The sequence below is a fragment of the Heptranchias perlo genome, chromosome 25, assembly GCF_035084215.1.
Source record: "Heptranchias perlo isolate sHepPer1 chromosome 25, sHepPer1.hap1, whole genome shotgun sequence".
NCBI classification, from domain to species: Eukaryota; Metazoa; Chordata; class Chondrichthyes; order Hexanchiformes; family Hexanchidae; genus Heptranchias; species Heptranchias perlo.
Genome location: NC_090349.1, coordinates 22,302,457 through 22,325,936, shown reverse-complemented (window position 1 = coordinate 22,325,936; position 23,480 = coordinate 22,302,457). Strand labels below are relative to the sequence as shown.

The window sequence follows — 23,480 nt, the reverse complement described above, 5'->3', positions numbered from 1 at the left end:
CCAAAATATAATACAAAACAGAATTGGAGGTAACCTTGTGACATGGCTTGGTAATTGGTTGGGAGGTAGGAAACAGGAAGTAGGGATAAAAGTAATGTACTCTGAGGTATGTGATAAGTGGTGTTCCCCAAGGACCTGTACTGGGGCCTCAGCTTTTCACCATATTTATCAATGCCCTGGATGAAGGAATAGAGAGTTGTGTATCCAAGTTTGCAGACGGCACAAAGTTAGGAGGAACAGTAAGTTGTGTAGATGGGAGCAGGAAGTTAAAATGGGACATAGACAGATTAAGTGACCTAATTGAGGTGTTTAAAATGATAAAAGGATTCCATGGAGTTGATACAGAGAAGCTATTTCCTCTGGGGGCGGGCGGGGAAATCCAGAACAAGGGAACACAGACTTGAATTTAGAGCTAGGCCTTTCAGACGTGAAATCATGAAGCAGTTTTTCACACAGGGTAGTGGAAATCTGGAATTCTCTCCTCCAAAAGGTTGTGGATGCTGGGTTAGTTGAAATTTTCAAGACTCAGATCGACAGATTTTTATTAGGTAAGGGTATTGAGGAATATGGATCAACGGCAGGGAAATGGAGTTGAGGTACAGATCAGCCAGGATCTAATTGAATGATGGAACAGGCTCGAAGGCTGAATGGGCTACTCCTGTTCTTATGTTCCTAAAGTTGAGGAGGAAGGCAATCATCCAGGGTCCCCATTCTTCAGTGTTAAGAGGTGCCTGCAGAACATGTGCGTGTGTGTTTAGGGTCATACCTCTTTGGAAGGGCCACATGCTTGAATAACCTGCCAATACTCACCTAGGTTCACATGATAAATGACCATTTGGCAGAGTACCTGAGCTCTGTTGCTGCCTGTGGAATTACACCCCAGTAGTTGAGGGGTCAAGAACAAGGGGTCATAAATAGAAGATTAAATGTAAGATTTAGAACTGTGGGCAGGAGAAATTTCTTCACAATGTTGTGAGGCTGTGGATTCACTTCCAGGGTTAGGAGTTGAGGCAGAAACTATGTCAACATTCAAGGTTAGATTGAATAGGTAGATGAAGGAAAAGAGGTTGAAAAGATATTGGAACAAATGATTAAATGTGTTTAGAACAGTTTGTTCACATGGAGAGTAAATACTGACATGGTTAGGCCGAATGGCCTGTTTCCATGTTGTAACTTCTATGTATTTCTACACCAGTAAATGTTGTAATTGACCTGGCTGGCTTCAATAGCCACTTGAGATGATGCATGCGTTGCATCAATTCTTTGGCTCTAACATTTTTTCTATATATAAAACCCAAAACCCCATTTGTCCTCTTTACGGCTCTTTCCATTTGCAATGCTGCTTTAAAGATTTGTATATCTGCACTCCGATGACTCTGTTCCTCCACACCACTGAAAATGTTACTATTTAGGGTCCATTTCCATTCTCTGCTTATTTTCAGATAATGACTCCAATGTTTATCTATGTATGACTACATTTGCCACATATCTGTACACTCTCCTAACTTGCCAATGTCCTGCACTCTTCCCCACAGTTTGCCAGTAATAGCACAGTATCAAAGTAATAAACCTTGCACTTAAATTACACAATGCAGTAGACCTTTGCTATATCACTAAATATGTAGTAGAACGTATATGGTTTCTTTGCTGAGGGAGCAATAAGCCATCCATAAGAACATAAGAAATAGGAGCAGGAGTAGGCCATCCAGCCCCTCGAGCCTGCTCCGCCATTCAACAAGATCATGGCTGATCTTCTACCTCTTCCCCATTTTCCTGCTCTATTCCTTGGTTAAAATAAGGGCTCACTTTATGTAAAGTGCACAGTGTAATTATATTATCTATTTATTGGAATATCTCTGCAAACAATTTGAATTTGGTTGTTTCCTGAATGGTTGTTGCCTCTTCCCGTTATTCTACAGTGAATGCTGTCTTCCCAGAAGCTGGCTTGTTTGTTGATCCCAGGATGAAACCACCAACAGAAACTCAGGTCATGTACTTAAGACAGATTGTAATGGCTGGTCTTGGGGACCACATTGCCAGGAAAGTCCAGCCGGAAGAAGTGCTCGATGAAAAATGGAGACATGCTTATAAGGTGAAGTGAATTGAACCTGGGCACTTGGATTTGATATTTGAGTAGTGAGGCTTTCCAATCAGTGTACTGGAATGTGAATGAATGTTTGGGTAGGAAGGATTAGCAAGGGACTATCACAATTAGGAACTTTTGAGTCATGAGTTTCAAGGATACAGCAGTAGATTTTGCTTTTTTAATTTAAAAAGAAAAACTCTTTGGCCATAATACCTTTCACACTCAAAACTTTGGAAGATTTTTTCTGTGCTGTGACTTCTGGTCTTTAGATTTGGTTGAAGAATTGCTTCAGCAAACATTTTCTTTTGAAGACATTTTTTGTTCCATTATATTAAAGGAAAGCATTTTTTCAAAGTGCTCCCTCTTCATAGAAGAAAATGATAATACCATCTTAAATGTTCATTTTTTTTTTAAAAAAGGGTCAACTCTCTTGCTGCCATGAAGATTTTAAAGTAGGTTCTCCCTTGCTGCTAAGTTACTCAACAGCGACAACAACTTGCATTGATATACTCTGGTGACATTGGGTCATGAAATGCATTGGCTGCATCATAGATTTTGGGGGTTGTAACATCACACCACCAGAGAATTTCCCAACCTTGGAAACCACACTGCAGGATCGAAAAACAAATTATTCAGCCTATAACTGCATTTTCCAGGGTTTGGCAGATCAGGAGCAGCTCTCGGGTAACTTGAAGTCACACCTCACTGTATTTGTAATGGAGGCATTCAAGGGCAGATGGGCGCTCTCTTTAATTAATGTCATTGGATTGGTTTAGCAGCATGGGAGACCCTATTCAAAGGTTTCCATGGCAGCAAGAAAGCTGACATTTTTTAAACATATAAAATGGTGGGATTCTCATTTTCTTTTATTAAAAAAAAGGAGAGGGAGTACTTTGAATAAAAATTACACCCCATGAATTTTCCTCCTTCTTTCAAGCACTGGTCTACAGTTTCATTTTTTAAATATCAACTTTCATCTGTTATGCTCCACAGACCCCTCTCATAGATGAGCCAGTATTTATTCATCCAAATTCAGTGCTGTTCAAACATCTTCCTGAGTTTGTGGTTTATCAAGAAATAGTGGAGACTTCCAAGATGTACATGAAAGGTAGGAAGGAACCACCTCTCTCCAAATTAAACTACAAAATCCTTTAACATCACAGTATTTTTCTGGTTCATAAATTAAAGGTATTTTCATTAATGTTGAGGTACTGAAACATGTTTCGTATCTCCTGCATGTGGTTACTTTTTCCTCCTAAGTTTGGAGTACTTATCGTCTTGTGAACAGGAAATTGAGTTATAAAGGAGCTGCGCTCTCTGCCAAGGCCACTATGGCTTTCTTTAAAAAAAAATCAAACGATGGACTGACTTCCTACTGAAATCCTATGGCTTTCAAATGTTGACTCTAAACAAAAGTTACATTTTTTGAATAAGTTCAGTGTGATTTTCACAACTGCATTTTGACCATCTCTTGTATTTCAAATCAGCAGTTGTCACCTCACAACATGGGTTTAAATGCTGACAGCCCTGTTAACCTAAGTGAGGCTTGAAGCAACGTTTTTTAAAAAAAAAACTTTATTTTGCATTCCTGAAGAAGGCAATGTTATTTGCACCTGAAATATCACCACCTGAACTGGACCCATTCAGCCCCATAGCTATAAAGATTCCCAATATACTGACACAAATAAGAAATTAAAACAAGTATTCTGGATCTGTTGGGAAATCTTTCCTTTTGCCATATTATATCTTGTTTTGTAAATGTGCAAGTTTTTTAATTCATTTACTGTCAATCTCACTCCTTTCCCAATTGCTGTATTTTACTTCTATACTGTATCTGCAGTCAGGAGCTTAAAGCATTGCAAAATACTTCCAATGTGAAACATCCCTAACTATACATCAGTTATCAGGGAAAATGTAGATTTTAGTCATAATTAGGGGCCTCGCTTGTTGATTGAGCCTTCAGCAGTGTCTGGGGAGTCTTTCGCAGATCTGAATTTAATTTACGTAGGTAACTTCCTAGGGATCTATATTGGAAATATATTAATAATGAAAGTACTTCAGCTACAGCTACACACTTGGCAAATTCTCTTAAAGAAGATGGCATTATATAAACTCCTTTCAGGTGGGATATACTCAACACACCACTTAAGAAAATCATAGTATGATTATCCTTATATGTTTGTAAATATGAACATTATAACATGACAAGAAGAGTGATTTTCACACATAGCAGTTGATATTGATTTTAATGCCATGCTTCTGGAAGATTACAATGCAGCAATATGGATTTCTTTCTATTTTTTTCTCTCTCTCTCTCTCTCTCTCTCTCTCTCATATCTGTCGTAGAGATATTCATCGAAAGGAGTGTAACTTCATCTAGTTTTGTTAAATTGATACTAAGGTTGGAGCAGTGGCCTGGATCCATATGCCGCAACTAGAGTGAGCAGCATATGATTGACTGAAAAATGTTTTAATCAGAATTATGATTTTTGAGAAAGCTGACAGCATTGTCTGTTTTATTCTCCAACTGCAGATCAATTTGGAGGTGAATGCTTTTCATTAATAGTACTCATCTCGCTCATCAGTGGCTCTGTGAGAGAAGTGGAAGGGATCAAATTGGGTTAGAGCAGTTTTTTGTGTGAGGAGTTACTCGGTCAGCTGGATGAAATTGTGAAATGTGTCACTGTTTGAATGCCTCAGTGATATGGTAGCAATTCCAAATTATGTTGGTGCAACCTTGTTAGAAATATTTATTACAAGCCATATTTTTGACTCTCACCCTGCCTGTCACCTAATACAAGTTTAAGAATTGTGAAATCAAATCCTATATAAATATATCCTTACCAGGGCTGACGGCGATTGAATCTGAATGGATCCCTCTCCTCCTCCCCCAATACAGTCACTATGGAAAACCTCTGGATACACCACCTCCACGTTACTGCTCTGAGACTGGCCGGGTTAAATGTCACAGAGGAAGTACCTTCTGTAAGTTGATGTCTGAGTGTTAATAATTGTGATGTGGAGATGCCAGTGATGGACTGGGGTTGACAACTGTAAACAATTTTACAACACCAAGTTATAGTCCAACAATTTTATTTTAAAATCCACAAGCTTTCGGAGGCTTCCTCCTTCCTCAGGTGAATGTGGAACTGAGGAAGGAGGAAGCCTCCGAAAGCTTGTGGATTTTAAAATAAAATTGTTGGACTATAACTTGGTGTTGTAAAATTGTTTACAATTGTTAATAATTGGAGAATGAATTCCACATAATGGAATTCAGATTTATTTTTCATTTCTTTTTTAACCTTGCTAAACAGAATGCAGGGGAAGGAGTTTAAATCGATGAAATTTACAGAGTACAGCAAAAATGTCCTGAGTTTTTTTTTGGTATAGATTGGTAAGCACTTCATATTCATCAGTCACTTTTTCTCCCTGATTATAGTCAGAGTTGGCTGGCAACTTCCTGCAGTGGAAGTGGACTACCCAGAAGGATTGGACCGATACAAATATTTTGCAAAGTTTTTATTGGAAGGAATGGTGAGTACTTCCTATACTAAAGGAGTGAAATTCTTGCTGTCAATTTTACACCCCAAAGATTCCCATTTTGTTATTGCAACCTTTTTTGCTAATATTATCAATGGGATGATAATTTCTAAATGGTAAAAAGGGTACTTTCTAAATGGTAAAAAGTTAAAAACAGTGGATGTCCAAAGGGACTTAGGGGTTCAGGTTCATAGATCATTGAAGTGTCATTAACAGGTGCAGAAAATAATCAATAAGGCAAATGGAATGCTGGCCTTTATATCTAGAGGACTAGAGTACAAGGGGGCAGAAGTTATGCTGCAGCTATACAAAACCCTGGTTAGACCGCACCTGGAGTACTGAGAGCAGTTCTGGGCACAGCACCTTCGGAAGGACATATTGGCCTTGGAGTGAGTGCAGCGTAGGTTTACTAGAATGATACCCGGACTTCAAAGGTTAAGTTACGAGGAGAGATTACACAAATTGGGGTTGTATTCTCCAGAGTTTAAAAGGTTATGGGGTGATCTGATCGAAGTTTATAAAATATTAAGGGGAACAGATGGGGTGGATAGAGAGAAACTATTTCCGCTGGTTGGGGATTCTAGGAGTAGGGGGCACAGTCTAAAAATTAGAGCCAGACCTTTCAGGAGTGAGTTTAGAAAACACTTCTACACACAAAAGGTGGTAGAAATTTGGAACTCTCTTCTGCAAACGGCAATTGATACTAGCTCAATTGCTAATTTTAAATCCAAGATAGATAGCTTCTTGCCAACCAAAGATATTAAGGGATACGGGCCAAAGGCAGGTATTTGGAGTTAGATCACAGATCAGCCATGATCTTATCAAATGGAGCGGGCTCGAGGGGCTGAATGGCCTACTCCTGTTCCTATGTTCCTAACTTGCCAACTGATGTATGTCGTTAGAGAGATTTAAATTGGTGGGGGAAGAAAATACGGTCTTGTGCCTCACAGTGCCTTTGTAGTTTGTGTTTGTTTGGGTTGGAAGGTGAAAGGATGGTTACTAATCCCTCGAGCTGTATATGTTAATCAATTAAGATGCTAGTCAGGTTAGTTACTAGTTAATAATGCATAATCCATTTTGGAAATAATTGCTCATTTACTTTTCTTTCCTACAATGAAGGTCATTAAAAAATTTGCCTCTTACATCAACTGCCTACTATCCAGTCCATCAACTATGTTGAAGACCTGGGCCAAGTAAGTTTGTACATTTTCATCATCAACCAGGCTTGAATTCACAATGATAAGAGTAGTATTTGGTACTGCAAACCTCACACTGCTTCATATAATAGAAAACATCAGTTGAAATGTCATTAGTTTCTAGTGTTTGAGACAAAAGTGACCTTTTAGTGGATTTGATAAAAGTGCATATGTGCCAGATTTGGAGGTACATCTTGTTGGTGTGCTATACCATGTGGTGATCAACTGTGACTTTGAGCCCTTGTTCCCTTACAAGGAGCGTTCCCAATCTTGGCCAGGCAATTAGTGGAAGTACTGCAAATCCGCACTTAGAAGGGAAATAAAATGGAGAGCTGTTTTTCTTCATTTCCTAGCTGTTTGGCACATCGCCCCTTGCTCAAGAGATGCTTGTTTTTGGAGGTGTGTTTGGTCTTTAAATAACAATAGCCAAATTAGATTAGAAACATTTTCTTGGTGCCATATAAATTTATTTAGCAACAGCATTTCAATACATATTTTGGGGAAAAAGTTAAATTGATTTAATTTTTTTGCAGAGTTACTTTTTGATTTACATGCAAGACCTGTAACTACAAACTTGATGTTTCACAGACTTCAGCCTAGGACAGACGCATTGTTGGCAGCTCTGGTTTCTGAAAATGTGGACAATCGTGATGCGTTACTTGTTGCCTGGAAGAAAAATAGTAAATGTGAGTATGCTCTTTATTGGCCCAGAATTTGGTTTAGCAGAGCATCTAGCAGCGTCTGCCGTTAGTTAGACTTGTCCCTGCACCCTTCAGCTCAAAAAAAACTTTGCCAACAAAGTTGCTGAAAGTGCGATCCGATAACGGTGCAGCGAGGGAAACAAGGCATCTGGGACATGTGAACAGGGCAACCAAGAGGGTATTTCCTGAACCATTGAGATTTAAGGATAGGGAAGTAAACACAGGAAGGCAGGTACAGAAAGAGAAAGGAAGAGAGGGAAAAAAGATTGGATTAAGAGAGAGACAGAAAAATGAATCAGAAAGGAAAAGTAAGACAAAATTTTAAATGTGACGTTTTTAAAATCTCCCCAAAAAATTCAAAACCTGAAGCAACGAAACTCCACACTTGTAATAGTTAATTTTCAGTGCTAGAGAGGTTGATTGGCAGTAATTAACAATTATCACATCATTAAAAGGGTACTTACGCTACTGATTATTAGTCCTTAATATCTGCGACGGTTTTAGTTCGTATCTACCTCGCAAATACAGCAACTTCACGACATTCAATGCATGTCAATGGTGAGGTAGACAGCGAAATGTCATTTTCACAAAGCTAGTGAAGGAGTAACGTAGCTCGAACAGCAACTTTTGGATATTCGCATTAAACTGCCCATCTGCTCCTTGCCTGAAGTTGCTTTTCCATTTATGGATAAATAACGGCGAGCGCCATTAGCTTCACCATTATTTTGACAGCAAAATCTGGCCCATCATGTTTGTCTCGTATTTACCGGTGCTGAGAAACATGATTGCACAATTCAAAGGTTCCTTCGTGAAAATAGGAATACTCCCGTAAAATTATAAGATGCCTGTTTTGCCATTTTTTTTGTAATAAGCTAAAAATATTCGAAAGGTTCAAATGTATAAGCTTAATTTCTTTAAAATTTGCACCAAATTTACTTTTTAGAAATCTCCAGTGTGGGTATAAATTCTTGAAGTTGTTGCTTCCTGGAAATTCAAGATTCCATCACTTTGCTTTTGGGTATTATCTTTAACGATGTGTGTTGTGGGTGGGGGGACGGTTAGCACGTTGTTCTTTCACCAATGCTACCTGGTTCAGGTCTAGTCCAAACTGATGGATTGGTATCCACCCTCTGCTGGCTGTTATACTCCCAAGTGGAAGTTTAGGCAGTTCACAGTTCTCACAATGAGTCATGATGTGGAGATGCCGGTGATGGACTGGGGTTGACAATTGTAAACAATTTTACAACACCAAGTTATAGTCCAGCAATTTTATTTTAAATTCACAAGCTTTCGGAGATTTTCTCCTTCCTCAGGCAAATGTTTCAAGATCTCCTTGAAGCCTACGCATTTATACATATTGAACAATAAAACATGGTGTTTACAGACTGCCCCTGCAACTGCCCGTTGCCAAGGCAATCACCGTGTTCAGACAGAGAGGTGTTACCTGCAGAACCTCCGAATACACATTCAACAAAAAAACAAACAGGGAAAAAAAACAGAGAAAAAAAAACACAGAGAGAGGCAGAAACATCCGGAAGGCAGAGAGAGCCAGCAAATGACCCATTATATTAAAAACAGATAACATTTGTTCGCTGGTGGGGTAACGTGTAGCGTGACATGAACCCAAGATCCCGGTTGAGGCCGTCCTCATGGGTGCGGAACTTGGCTATCAATTTCTGCTCGACAATTTTGCGTTGTCGTGTGTCTCGAAGGCCGCCTTGGAGTACGCTTACCCGAAGGTCGGTGGATGAATGTCCATGACTGCTGAAGTGTTCCCCGACTGGGAGGGAACCCTCCTGTTTGGCGATTGTTGCGCGGTGTCCGTTCATCCGTTGTCGCAGCGTCTGCATGGTCTCGCCAATGTACCATGCTCTGGGGCATCCTTTCCTGCAACGTATGAGGTAGACAACGTTGGCTGAGTCACAGGAGTATGAACCATGCACCTGGTGGGTGGTGTCATCTCGTGTGATGGTGGTATCTGTGTCGATGATCTGGCATGTCTTGCAGAGGTTACCGTGGCAGGGTTGTGTGGCGTCGTGGACGCTGTTCTCTTGAAAGCTAGGTAGTTTGCTGCGAACGATGGTCTGTTTGAGGTTGGGTGGCTGTTTAAAGGCGAGTAGTGGAGGTGTGGGGATGGCCATAGCGAGGTGTTTGTCCTCATTGATGACATGTTGAAGGCTGCGGAGAACATGGCGTAGTTTCTCCGCTCCGGGGAAGTACTGGACGACAAAGGGTACTCTGTTGGTTGCGTCCCGTGTTAGTCTCCTGAGGAGGTCTATGCGATTTTTTGCTGTGGCCCGTCGGAACTGTCGATCGATGAGTCGAGCGTCATATCCCGTTCTTACTAGGGCGTCTTTCAGCGTCTGTAGGTGTCCATCGCGTTCCTCCTCGTCTGAGCAGACCCTGTGTATTCGCAGGGCCTGTCCATAGGGGATGGCCTCTTTGACGTGGTTAGGGTGGAAGCTGGAAAAGTGGAGCATCGTGAGGTTGTCCGTGGGCTTGCGGTAGAGTGAGGTGCTGAGGTGCCCGTCTTTGATGGAGATTCGTGTGTCCAAGAAAGAAACTGATTCTGAGGAGTAGTCCATGGTGAGCTTGATGGTGGGATGGAACTTGTTGATGTTATCGTGTAGTCTCTTTAGTGATTCCTTGCCGTGGGTCCATAGAAAGAAAATGTCGTCGATGTATCTGGTGTATAGTGTTGGTTGACGACATTTTCTTTCTATGGACCCACGGCAAGGAATCACTAAAGAGACTACACGATAACATCAACAAGTTCCATCCCACCATCAAGCTCACCATGGACTACTCCTCAGAATCAGTTTCTTTCTTGGACACACGAATCTCCATCAAAGACGGGCACCTCAGCACCTCACTCTACCGCAAGCCCACGGACAACCTCACGATGCTCCACTTTTCCAGCTTCCACCCTAACCACGTCAAAGAGGCCATCCCCTATGGACAGGCCCTGCGAATACACAGGGTCTGCTCAGACGAGGAGGAACGCGATGGACACCTACAGACGCTGAAAGACGCCCTAGTAAGAACGGGATATGACGCTCGACTCATCGATCGACAGTTCCGACGGGCCACAGCAAAAAATCGCATAGACCTCCTCAGGAGACTAACACGGGACGCAACCAACAGAGTACCCTTTGTCGTCCAGTACTTCCCCGGAGCGGAGAAACTACGCCATGTTCTCCGCAGCCTTCAACATGTCATCAATGAGGACAAACACCTCGCTATGGCCATCCCCACACCTCCACTACTCGCCTTTAAACAGCCACCCAACCTCAAACAGACCATCGTTCGCAGCAAACTACCTAGCTTTCAAGAGAACAGCGTCCACGACGCCACACAACCCTGCCACGGTAACCTCTGCAAGACATGCCAGATCATCGACACAGATACCACCATCACACGAGATGACACCACCCACCAGGTGCATGGTTCATACTCCTGTGACTCAGCCAACGTTGTCTACCTCATACGTTGCAGGAAAGGATGCCCCAGAGCATGGTACATTGGCGAGACCATGCAGACGCTGCGACAACGGATGAACGGACACCGCGCAACAATCGCCAAACAGGAGGGTTCCCTCCCAGTCGGGGAACACTTCAGCAGTCATGGACATTCATCCACCGACCTTCGGGTAAGCGTACTCCAAGGCGGCCTTCGAGACACACGACAACGCAAAATTGTCGAGCAGAAATTGATAGCCAAGTTCCGCACCCATGAGGACGGCCTCAACCGGGATCTTGGGTTCATGTCACGCTACACGTTACCCCACCAGCGAACAAATGTTATCTGTTTTTAATATAATGGGTCATTTGCTGGCTCTCTCTGCCTTCCGGATGTTTCTGCCTCTCTCTGTGTTTTTTTTTCTCTGTTTTTTTTCCCTGTTTGTTTTTTTGTTGAATGTGTATTCGGAGGTTCTGCAGGTAACACCTCTCTGTCTGAACACGGTGATTGCCTTGGCAACGGGCAGTTGCAGGGGCAGTCTGTAAACACCATGTTTTATTGTTCAATATGTATAAATGCGTAGGCTTCAAGGAGATCTTGAAACATTTGCCTGAGGAAGGAGAAAATCTCCGAAAGCTTGTGAATTTAAAATAAAATTGCTGGACTATAACTTGGTGTTGTAAAATTGTTTACAACTCACAATGAGTGTGAGTCGCAAGAAAGGAAAAAGGAAAGAACTTGCATTTATATAGTACCTTTCACAGCCTCAGGGCGTCCCAAATCCAATAGAGTACTAAGAAGTGTAGTTCACTGTTATAATGTAGGAAACAAACCATAACTGTTAAATTGCTCAGCTTTACCCAAAGGGAAGGAAAGCAAGGGTGATATGAAAACTGTAAGGTGTTCTATAGAGATTGGGTTAAGACATTGTAAATGGGGTCTTTTACCTATATCAGCTTAATCTGCAGTAATTAAAAGGGATTGGAGTTTTCATCTTTTTCTGTCATTACTGATTGAACAGTTGATAAATATCTAATAAATGTCACTTAATTGAATGTACAAAATCAGTTAATTGAGAGCAGGTTTGTGTGTTATGTTATATTTGTCATATCTCAGAAGTGGATTTTGTGTCTTTATATAATTTATACTGTTGGTGAACATATTAAGACCTAGTTGTAAGGGGGAGACTTGGTTGAGCAGTGGCTTAAAACACTTTACCCCATGGACTCTGGTTTGACTCCAGCCAAGAGAGATGGAATGAAAGTCTCTGTTTTAAAATCGCTGTGGTGAAATGAGTTTGGGAAATCTCACACCCGAGTGAGGTCTGGCTGGCACTTACACCACTGCTCACAATTTTGATGCAAATTGTCAATCTGTTTACCGAAGGATATACTTTCCTTAGAGAAGGTGCAACAAAGGTTCACTAGATTGATTCCTGGGATGAGAGGTTTGTCCATTGAGGAAAGATTGAGTAGAATGGGCCTATACTCTGGAGTTTAGAAGAATGAGAGGTGATCTCATTGAAACATGTAAGATTCTAAGAGGGCTTCACAAGGTAGAGGCTGAGAGGATGTTTTCCCTTGTCTGGAGAGTCTAGAACTAGGGGACATAGTCTCAGGATAGGGGGTCGGACATTTAGGACTGAGATGAGGAATTTCTTCACTCAGAGAATTGCGAATATTTGGAATTCTCTACCCCAGAGGGCTGTGGATGCTCAGTCATTGAATATATACAAGACTGAGCTCGATAGATTTTTGGACTCCAAGGGAATCGAGGGATACGGGGATCGGGCGGGAAAGTGGAATTGAGGTCGAAGATCAACCATGATCTGATTGGCTGGCGGAGCAGGCTCAAGGGGCCAAATGGCCTATTCCTGCTTCTATTTCTTATGTTCTTTGAGGGGCTACAAGATTACTGTGGAAAATCAAGTGTTATGCATTACATTAAGGGATGATGTTTTGAGTTGAGGCACATTAATCTAGCTTTACATTGCATAATTGTAAGATGCTGTATTTTAAAAGTAATGTTTTAATTTCGCTGTTAGAAGTCTTAGCTAAATTATATCTTGTGTTCTGTGATAGTTAATCTTGTACTGTTACTTTGATTTTTGTTTCTTTTGAACAGATCTGTTATTAGCATACTGTCAATGGCTTCCTGAGGCAATGCATGCTGATGTTTCACAACACTGGCCTCCAACACAAGTATAATGTCCAGTTTGTTAGTTTCTGGTTGAGGTAAATTGTTTTCATCAACAGCAATGAACTCTGCAATACTCGCCATCAATGGAATTAATGATTTTGTGGTTCTGATGAAGAACTGACTTAGCGATGAGAAGTTTTGAAGAAAGAATGAAAAAGGTATGGAGGTGAAATAATATTTTGCGCAAGTATAAGACTGGAAAGGTATAAACTGGTGCATTTGTCTGAGAAGAAAACCAACAATTTGTTGGTTGTTTAACATTGGGAAAATCTGCATTCCAGCTGAAATCCTTGCATCTGGATAACTTGTAATAACTACTCCACAACGGCTTAATTTGATTTCCAGTATTCCCTTTACTGAACCATTTTGCTGTGCTGCAAACATTTGTGAAATTTGAAAAATCAATGCTGCTTGTAGCATTTTTCATTGAACTTGTACTGTAAATTTACTGTAGCAGTAAATGTACTTTATGTGCAGTGCAATTGCCTTGTAAAGTAAGATATGTGGTCTTTATAAGACCTGGGGGGAATGCTTGAGTGTACTATGAGGAGAAAAATCCATTAAACACTTTGTTAAAAATATGTAAATTGTACCTACCAATTCATTCATGTTGGGTAGTTGCACATACAAAAACTGATTAAACTTTTGTAGTTTTTCAAATACAAGTTATACTAGACATAACTGCTTTTGTTCGAGTATTTGTATTTCTTTTGCCTGACACATTGAACTTTTCATTTCGAAAACTGGTAAAAGAAAACTAATTTTCAATACTGCTCTGTCAGTATATAAACTAATAAAAATTGCTTGCCAAAAGTTTAATGTGAAGAGTCTGAGCCTTGTTAATTTTGTTTCCATATAAAGGAGGCATTCTTGTACACGGCAAAATTTAATATATACTTGTCAGGAAAGTTGGAATGTTTGCCTGTTTTGGATCTTAACAACTATTGAGATGTGTTGTAACTTGCCCTACTTTGGTTCAAAAGTAAACGTCCCAGAAAGAATCATTGAATGATTACAGCACAGAAAGAGGCCATTTGGCCCATTGAGCTCATGCCGGCTCTTTATAAGAGCAATCCAGTTAGTCCCATTTCCCCCGCTCTTTCCCTGTAGCCCTGCAAATTTTTTCCCTTCATAGAATCACAGAATGGTTACAAAAATACCCATGGAGATGCCAGGGATTGAATCTAGGGGTCTCATACATGCGCTCTACCACTGAGCTACATCCTGTATAGAAGAGAAAAATGCTTTGCAGATTTACAAAATGAGTTTGAATTGTAAACTGTCTGGTGTCTGATAGGGCAAAGGCACTATTGTGATTTGAGCTTTCCCCTAACACTCTATTCATACTCATGGAAAAATGCAGCTTCCATAGATAGACCTACCCTTTTTAAGATTCAAAACGTATAACCTTATAGGTGGAGTGAATGACTTTAACAATTACCCGTTTACCACTGGATTTCACACTGGATTTTCACATGGGTTTCTCACCATCCTTTCCAAAGGCTAAAAACACCTCACCGTCACACCATATAGTTATAACTAAACCTAGTTGTCAAATCTATTTACAAGATTTATAATTACACAGAAATAGAAGGAATGCAGCAGAATAATCAGCAATACAAATGTTTGATTTACATATTATGTTAAACTGTTTCTAAAATCAAAATGATAAGTATTCAAAATCTTAGTTGCAGTCCTTTTCAGAATTTTTAAAATTGAGATTTAGAAAATCATAACCATAGGTGCTTTTTTGTTCCACGGAATCCCGTCGCATTACCTCGATGTGAAAAACAAACGGCTGACACACAAGAAATGGGAGCTACATAATAAAGAAACCTTTATACTTCTTCATGCAGGCCTTCAGCACTCTAGGTCAAAGGAATTCTTTCACACTGGGCATGTAAAGATGTTTTTAATCGATTTTAGTTGTCAGACCGATAGACTGCCAGCATTTAGATGGATTTTGTTCTTTGCTAACACTTGAGTTGCATGTCAAATAGCTTGGTCTTGAACATTTTTTAATGACTGCTGTACATCTGCAAATATTGCATGTAACCAGAATTTCAGTCAGGAGAGCAGTCCTGATGTAATTAACATGTAAGCTTTGCAATAGTCTCTGCTTTCAGGAGAGAAAGTTAGGGGAGAGAGATTTAATAAGCTTCATCGTAGTCTTATTTTGGCTTTTAATATACAGTATATCAGTATTAAAACAACTCTCAGATGGGCTGAGATAAAATGTACCTCACACCTGAAGTTTTTTCATACTGAGTTTCTAATATCAGCTAAGCAATCTAGGGAGATGATAAACGGAAGAACGCTATATATAATTTAGCTTGCATGAAAGCAAGGAAAACTGCATTTATGCATAGTGAAAATTTGGAATGTTTTTATTTACCAGATGCTAAAGAACTTGCATTTATATAGCACCTTAACACAACCTCAGGACATTTTTTAAAATTCATTCTTGGGGTGTGGGTATTGCTGGCAAGGTTGGCATTTATTGCCCATACCTAGTAGGCTGCTTTCTTGAGCCGCACACAGTTTGATCAAGTGGTATAAGGATGTGGATTAAGCAGTTGGTGATGAGTGAGCTTCTAATGTGGCATTGGACATGACTGTGTCTAAGAGCATAAGAATTAGGAGCAGGAGTAGGCCATACGGCCCCTCGAGCCTGCTCTGCCATTCAGTAAGATAATGGCTGATCTTCTACCTCGACTCCACTTTCCCACCCTATCCCCATATCCCTTGATTCCCTTAGTGTCCAAAATTCTATCGCTCTCAGTCTTGAATATACTCAACGACTGAGCATCCACAGCCCTATGGGGTACAGAATTCCAAATATTCATAACCCTCTGAGTGAAGAAATTTCTCCTGGTCTCACCCCTGGTCAACCTCTTATCTTGAGACTATGCCCCCTAGTTCTAGACTCTCCATCCAGGGGAAACAGCCTCTCAGCATCTACCATGTCAAGCCCTCTAAGAATTTTATGTTTCAATGAGATCACCTCTCATTCTTCTAAACTCGAGAATATAGGCCCATTCTACTCAATCTCCACATAGGACAACGCTCATCCTTGGAATCAATCTAGTGAACCTTTGTTGCACCCCCTCTAAGGCAAGTATATCCTTCCTTGGGTAAGGAGACCAAAACTGTACACAGTACTTCAGGTGCCATCTCACCAGAGCCCTATATAATTGCAGCAAGACCTTCTTACTCTTAGGGGGTGATTTTAAACCCCAAGAATGGGTGGGAGTTGAAAATAGTTGCTTTTTTGGATCACAACCGCAAAGTTTTCCAATTTTGCATTCCCAATGCAAAGCCTGAACTTTTCCGCGCCGACATTAAACCTGGAAATAAAGCCAGGTTGCGGTCGTGACCCAAAAAACTATTTTCAACCCCAACCCACCCGTTCTTGGGGTTTAAAATCACTCCCTTAGACTCCAACCCCTTTGCAATAAAGGCTAACATACCATTTGCCTTCCTAATTGCTTGTTAACTTTCTGTGAATCGTATACAAGGACACCCAAATCCCTCTGAATACCAACATTTCTTATTCTCTCACCTTTTCTAAAAAAAAATTCTGTTTTTCTATTCTTCCTTCCAAAGTGGATAATTTCACATTTGCCCACATTTTACTCCATCTGCCACCTTCTCGCCCACTCACTTAATCTCTCTATATCCCTTTGCAGCCTCTTTGTGTCCTCGTCACAACTTACTTTCCCACCTAGCTTTGTATTGTCAGCAAACTTGGATACAACACACTCGGTCCCCTCATCTAAGTCATTGATATATATTGTAAACAGCTGAGGCCCAAGCACTGATCCTTGCGGCACCCACTAGCTACAACCTACCAACCCGAAAATAACCCGTTTATTCCTACTCTCTGTTTTCTGTCCGTTAACCAATCCTCAATCCATGCTAATATATTACCTCCAATCCCATAAGCCCCTAATCTTGCGTAACAACCTCGTGTGGCACCTTATTGAATGCCTTTTGAAAATCCAAATAAACTACATCCACTGGTTCCCTCTTATCTACCCTGCTAGTTACACCTTCAAAAAACTCTTAATAGATTTGTCAAACACGATTTCCCTTTCATAAAACCGTGTTGACTCTGCCCAGTCATATTATGATTTTCTAAGTGCCCTTTTACTATGCTTTAATAATGGATTCTAGCATTTTCCCTACTACTGATGTCAGGCTAACTGGCCTATAGTTCCCTTTTTTCTCTCCCTCCTTTCTTAAATAGCAGGGTTACGTTTGCTACCTTCCAAGCTACGGGGACCATTCTAGAATCTGGGGAATTCTGGAAGATCAAAACCAATGCATCCACCTCTTTAAAACCCTAGGATGTCGGCTATCAGGTCCAGCGGATTTGTCGGCTTTTAGTCCCATTATTTCTCCAGTACTTTTTCTTTACTAATCTTAATTACTTCAAGTTCCTCACACTCATTAGACCCTTGGTTCCCCACTATTTCCGGTATGTTTTTTGTGTCTTCTACTGTGAAGACAGATACAAAATATTTGTTCAACGTCTCTGCCATTTCCTTATTCCCCATTATAATTTCTCCTATCTCTGCCTCTAAGGGACCCACATTTACTTTCGCTACTCTCTTCCTTTTTACATACTTGTAGAAGTTTTTACGATCTTTTTATATTTCTTGCTAGTTTACGATTATATTAAATTTTTTCCCTCTTTATCAATTTCTTGGTCATCCTTTGCTGATTTCTAAAACCCTCTCAATCCTCAGGCTTACTATTCTTTTTGGCAACAGTGTAAGCCTCTTCTTTTAATCAAATACTACCCTGAACTGCTCTAGTTAGCCACAGTTGGATCATTTTTCCCGTGGAGTTTTTATTCCTCAAGGGAATGTATGTTCGTTAAGAATTATGAATTATTTCTTTAAATGTTTGCATTTGCTTATCTACCATTGTATCTTTTAATCTAATTTCCCATTCTACCCCTCATACCTACATAATTGGCCCTGTTTAAATTTAAGAACCTAGTTTGGGACTTAACTACATCACTCTCAAACTCAATATGAAATTCTATTGTACTATGATCACTTTGCCCCAGATGATCCTTAACTATAAGGTTACTAATTAACCCTGACTCATTACACAACGCTAGATCTAAAATAGCCTGTTCGGTTCAACATATTGTTCTAGAAAACTCTCGGATGCAATCTATGAACTCATCCTCCAAACTACTTTTATCAATTTGGTTTGCCCAGACTATATGAAGATTAAAGTCCCCCATGATTATTCCAATATCCTTGTTACATGCTCCTCTAATTTCCTGATTTATACTCTGTCCAACGCTATAACTACTGTTTGGTGGGAGTAGTTTACAGGCCACCTGTGTTTTCTGCCCCTTGTTATTTCTTAGCTCCACTTATACTGATTCTACATCCTGATTTTCTGAGGTAAGATCCTTTCTCACTACTCTCTTTATCTCATCCTTTATTATCAAGGCTACCCCATCCTCCTTCTCCATTTTGCCTATCTTTTCTAAAAGTCAAATATCCTGGAATGTTTAGTTCTCAACCTTGGTCACCCTGCAACCACATCTTACTAATGGCTACTAGATCAATCCCATTTACCTCTATTTGTGCCACTAGTTCACCTATCTTGTTATGAATGTTTTATACTCTGATTGTTTTACCCAAATCACTACTTTGCTCCACAGCCTTGACTTTTCTCTTTAGACTTATAAATTTACCCTTACCTGAACCCCCCCCCCCGACCCCCGCTATTAGATTAAAGTCCTATTTACCACCCTAGTTAATCGATTCACCAGGATTGCCAAGAACATCAAGGTAATTGGAACAATGTAAGCTGCTCTTGTTGTTGCTTACATCACGCTGAAGGAAAATGTTGGTCATATAGCTGATGAGGAAACTCATAGTTGGGGCAATAGCTGCCGGAAGGCATTACAGGGAAGATGGGTATATAAACATGCACTCGTATTTCCAGGGCTTATTGTCTTCCTTGGGTTGCAGTGAGGCAAGCAGCTACTACTGAAGCCACGCCACTCCAACTGATAGAATTACCATTGTGAGGTATGATATTATCTATGCTGTGATCAGGAGGATGACGACAATACACTCACTAATTCAATGTGTTGTGCTGTTCATCATGACATTCCTGAGGAACTCCAAGAATCTGCTGTACAAGTGAGGGCTCAAACCAGTGCTTGTCAATCAACCGACTAGTGATTATTCCATTGGGTGTGTGGTGGGGGTGGTCGTGTGGAGGAAAGTAGGTGTCGGCTCATTGGGCTTACCGTGGTTCCAAGATAATGTGCCTTTCTACGGAAGACTGGAACCAAGTCAACCCTCTGGCAAACTTCTTAATTCATTACCTGAGCCAGCTCGGTCCTCACTACTCCAGGGCACTGTTGATGGTGGGGCAAATTAAGACCCTACAGCTGGATTTAAATTTCTTGGTAGTTGGAGATTCATAAGCCTGGTGACGGGTTTCTGCTCACGTCAGATACTCAGCTGTACATAAGAAACAAGGGCCCAATAGTACTCCTCTCAGCACTCTCTTCTCCCCCCCCCCCTCCCCCAAGACTGTCAATACTGCTTTTGAGTACTGTTTCTTAATTTTTATACCATTTCTTATTAGTCCCAAATTTTACATTGAATTCCCCTGGATTAATGGGTCCAAAGTTACCTGGATCAGATTTGTCCACTTTTTAAAAACACACATTACGTTTGATTACTTCTAATGCTGTTTAACCTCTTCAATACCCAATGAATTTTTCATTACTAGAGAGATAGGTATTAGTAAAGTCACCCTAGATATTGGAAGAATATTCTAGTAGAGGGTATACTTGGATTTCATTGAGAATTAAGTATGGTTATGGAGAGAAGAGGGGGCATTAAACCCTTGTCTCATCATTCCAACGGTGCCATGTACTTCAGCATTGTATCACCAACTGCTCTTTAAAACTAAACTAACATCCGAAAATGCTGGAATTACTACAACCAGTCAGATACCATCTGCCACAAGAAAAGATGAGTTAAGCTGGGATACTGTTGTATTCTCCCTTTACCAGTGTTTTGTACTTTCAGTTTTTCAGAATTTACAACTTTTTTTCTCTTTATTACATCAAAACTTAAGTTCTGTAGAGATGTTTACATAATGATTACTCTACACTGACATGTAAGCGTAAAACTTCTAATACCATTTTATATAATACAAATTCCCTATTTTCGAAAAAAAACCCGTGGAGATGCCGGGGATTGAACCCGGGGCCTCATACATGCAAAGCATGCGCTCTACCACTGAGCTACATCCCCTACTGTAGTAACATTAATGGCAACGTTACTTTTTAAAATAGATTCATTAAAATTAACTTTTTGCATTTTAACCAGTCTTTAATTTGTCCGCTGGCAACCCGGTCGTACAAAGTTACTTAATATATTTTCTACATAACGTGACTGACTCAAAGAACGTTTTCCAAAGCAACATTACTCGTCTGTAATGAATATTTTACCAATTGCCGCGTCATGAGTTAAATTAATGCTCCAGAAAAGCCTTCAATTAAATTTGTTTTTCTTTTTGTTAAAACCACAGATACTGGGATTCTACTTCCCTACACATCGATACCTTGTTGCTACTTTTACCCGAACAATGCTTTGAAGTGTCCACTTTGCGACAATCTCTGTAACCACCAATTACATGTTTTCCCCCTCGTGAATGCGTTGAAGCTTTGAAAACAGGAACCCAAATTCAACCAATTCTCGAATGAGAGCACGATTTTTAATTAATAGGTGACCTCGTTTAACTCAACGCCAAAGAAGGAAGTGTATTATGTCAATTTATATTACCAGCTCTCCGTAGCAAACGAGAATTCCTAAACTACAAGTATATAAGATAACAAAGATAATAAAATACCCTAGAACAAAAAAATGATACTGGAGAAAAAAAAAATTTTGGCTTCTCCCCGTCGGGGAATTGAACCCCGGTCTCCCGCGTGACAGGCGGGGATACTTACCACTATACTAACGAGGACTTAGCACAACAGCCGTTAGCATATCACCACTCTTATAGTCATAAAACAAGTGCATTTACTGTGATAGTATTTGTCAGGCTATTGCCTTTATAGCCATAGTCTGTACCACTATGCTAATGAGGAGCTGGCAACGGCATATCAACCATCATACTGCCCTTACAGCCAGGGCGTGTTCAATAGTAGTAATACTGGAATTAAAGCAGCTAATATTGTGCAGTTTACCAATATAGAGCACTGCTTGTGCAACTAAAATCACTGAGCATTGGCTAGCAGGTAAGGAGGAGGTACTTAAAAGATTGCCAATACTCAAAGTGGAAAAGTCTCCTAGGTTACTGAGGGATGCATTCTTGGTTACTGAGGAAAGTAAGGGTGGAAATTGCAGAGGTTCTGGCCACAATCTTCCAATCCTCCTTTGATATGAGGATGGTGCTGGAGGACTGGAAGATTGCAAATACTACACCCTTGTTCAAAAAAGGGGAGAGGGATAAACCCGGCAAATACAGGCCAGACAGTCTAATATCGGTGGTGGGGAAACTTTTAGAGACAATAATCAGGGACAAAATTAATTGGCATTTGAAAAAGTATGGGCTAATAAATGAAAATCAGCAGGGATTTGTTATAGGAAAATCGTGTTTGACTAACTTCCTTGAGTTCTTTGATAAAGTAATGGAGAAGGTTGATGAGGGTATTGCGGTTGATGTGTATATGGACTTTCAAAAAGCATTTGATAAAGTACCACATAATAGACTTGTTAGCAAAATTAAAGCCCTTTGGATTAAAGGGACAGTGGCAGCGTGGATGCAAAATTGGCTAGGGGACAGAAAGCAGAGAGTAGTGATGAATGGTTGTTTTTCAGACTGGAGGGAAGTATACAGTGGTGTTCCCCAGAAGTAAGTATTAGGACCACTGCTCTTTTTGATATATATTAATGACCTGGACTTGGGTATAGAGGGTAGAATTTCAAAGTTTGCAGATGACACAAAACTCAGAAACGTAGTAAACAATGTGGAGGATAGTAACAGGCTTCAGGAGGTCATAGGCAGACTTGTGAAATGGGCAGACACATGGCAGATGAAATTTATCATAGAGATGTGTGAAGTGATCCATTTTGGTAGGAAGAATAAGGAGAGGCAATATAAACTAAATGGTACAATTTTAAAGGGGGTGCAGGAATAGAGAGACCTGGGGGTGCACATACACAAATCTTTGAAGGTGGCAGGACAAGTTGAGAAGGCTGTTAAAAAAGCATATGGGATCCTTGGCTTTATTAATAGAGGCATAGAGTACAAAAGCAAGGACATTATGCTAAACCTTTATAAAACACTGATTAGACCTCAGCTGGAGTATTGTGTTCAATTCTGGGCACCACACTTTAGGAAGGATGTCAAGGCCTTAGAGAGGGTGCAGAAGAGATTTACTAGGGTGGCACCAGGGATGAGGGACTTCAGTTATGTGGAGAGGCTGGGGTTGTTTTCCTTAGAACAGAGAAGGTTAAGGGGAGATTTGATAGAGGTGTTCAAAATCATGAACGGTTTTGACAGAGTAAATAAGGAGAAACTGTTTCCAGTGGCAGAAGGGTCGGTAATCAGACGACACAGATTTAAGGTGATCAGCAAAAGAGCCAGAGGCGGCATGAGGAAACATTTTTTTACGCTGCAAGTTATAATGATCTGGAATGCACTGCTTGAAAGGCTGGTGGAAGCAGATTCAATAGTAAAATAGTAACTTTCAAAAGGCTATTGGATAAATACTTGAAGGGAAAACATTCACAGGGCAATGGGGAAAGAGCAGAGGAATGGTACTAATTGCTCTTTCAAAGAGCCAGCACAGGCAAGATGGGCTGAATGGCCTCCTCCTGTGCTGTACCTACTATGATAATATGATATTGGGGGCCAAATAGAAAGAAATCCAGTGCCCAGGAGCAGGTTAGTCCCCCTGGTCTCATCAATGAGCCAGGTTGGCTTGCTGGCAAGAACAAACTGAGTCTGCCATATTCAACTTGAGTTCCAAACTCTCATTGCCACGCATATCATCTTAAAACAAACTTGACCCATAAGAGAATTGTTTACATCTACCCCATCCACCCCTACGAAGGTAGTCAATAGTGGTCTTTAGCCAACCAATAAATATCCTCTCCAAAATAAAAGCATCAAGGCAACATTCAGGCATGGCCGCCAATGGTGGGGTGAAGGAAGTAGGGGATGTGTAAGAGACTAAAGTTGGAGGAATGCAGAGTTCTTGGAGGGTTGTAAGGCTGGAGGAGGTTACGGAGATAG

The 23,480-nt window shown here is 40.5% G+C and overlaps 1 protein-coding gene and 2 non-coding genes across 4 annotated transcripts in view; 1 reads left to right on the top strand and 2 right to left on the bottom strand.

Annotated features, from left to right (window-relative positions):
• The window catches only part of dhx37 (DEAH (Asp-Glu-Ala-His) box polypeptide 37), a 41,871-nt gene extending 28,109 nt beyond the window's left edge, over positions 1-13,762 (top strand). For both annotated transcript variants that reach the window (XM_068005751.1, XM_068005750.1), the window contains exons 21-27: positions 1,920-2,092; positions 3,080-3,194; positions 4,934-5,071; positions 5,526-5,620; positions 6,746-6,819; positions 7,411-7,508; positions 13,107-13,762. In XM_068005751.1, the coding sequence (XP_067861852.1) occupies positions 1,920-2,092; positions 3,080-3,194; positions 4,934-5,071; positions 5,526-5,620; positions 6,746-6,819; positions 7,411-7,508; positions 13,107-13,189 (776 nt within the window). In that variant the 3' untranslated portion in view covers positions 13,190-13,762. The remainder of the gene's footprint in view (positions 1-1,919; positions 2,093-3,079; positions 3,195-4,933; positions 5,072-5,525; positions 5,621-6,745; positions 6,820-7,410; positions 7,509-13,106) is intronic.
• Positions 13,763-20,416: 6,654 nt separating this feature from the next.
• On the bottom strand, positions 20,417-20,488 carry trnaa-ugc (transfer RNA alanine (anticodon UGC)). The gene has a single exon. It is a non-coding gene; the product is annotated as a tRNA-Ala (tRNA).
• Positions 20,489-21,131: 643 nt separating this feature from the next.
• Positions 21,132-21,203, bottom strand: trnad-guc (transfer RNA aspartic acid (anticodon GUC)). The gene has a single exon. It is a non-coding gene; the product is annotated as a tRNA-Asp (tRNA).
• Between the last annotated feature and the right edge of the window lie 2,277 nt (positions 21,204-23,480).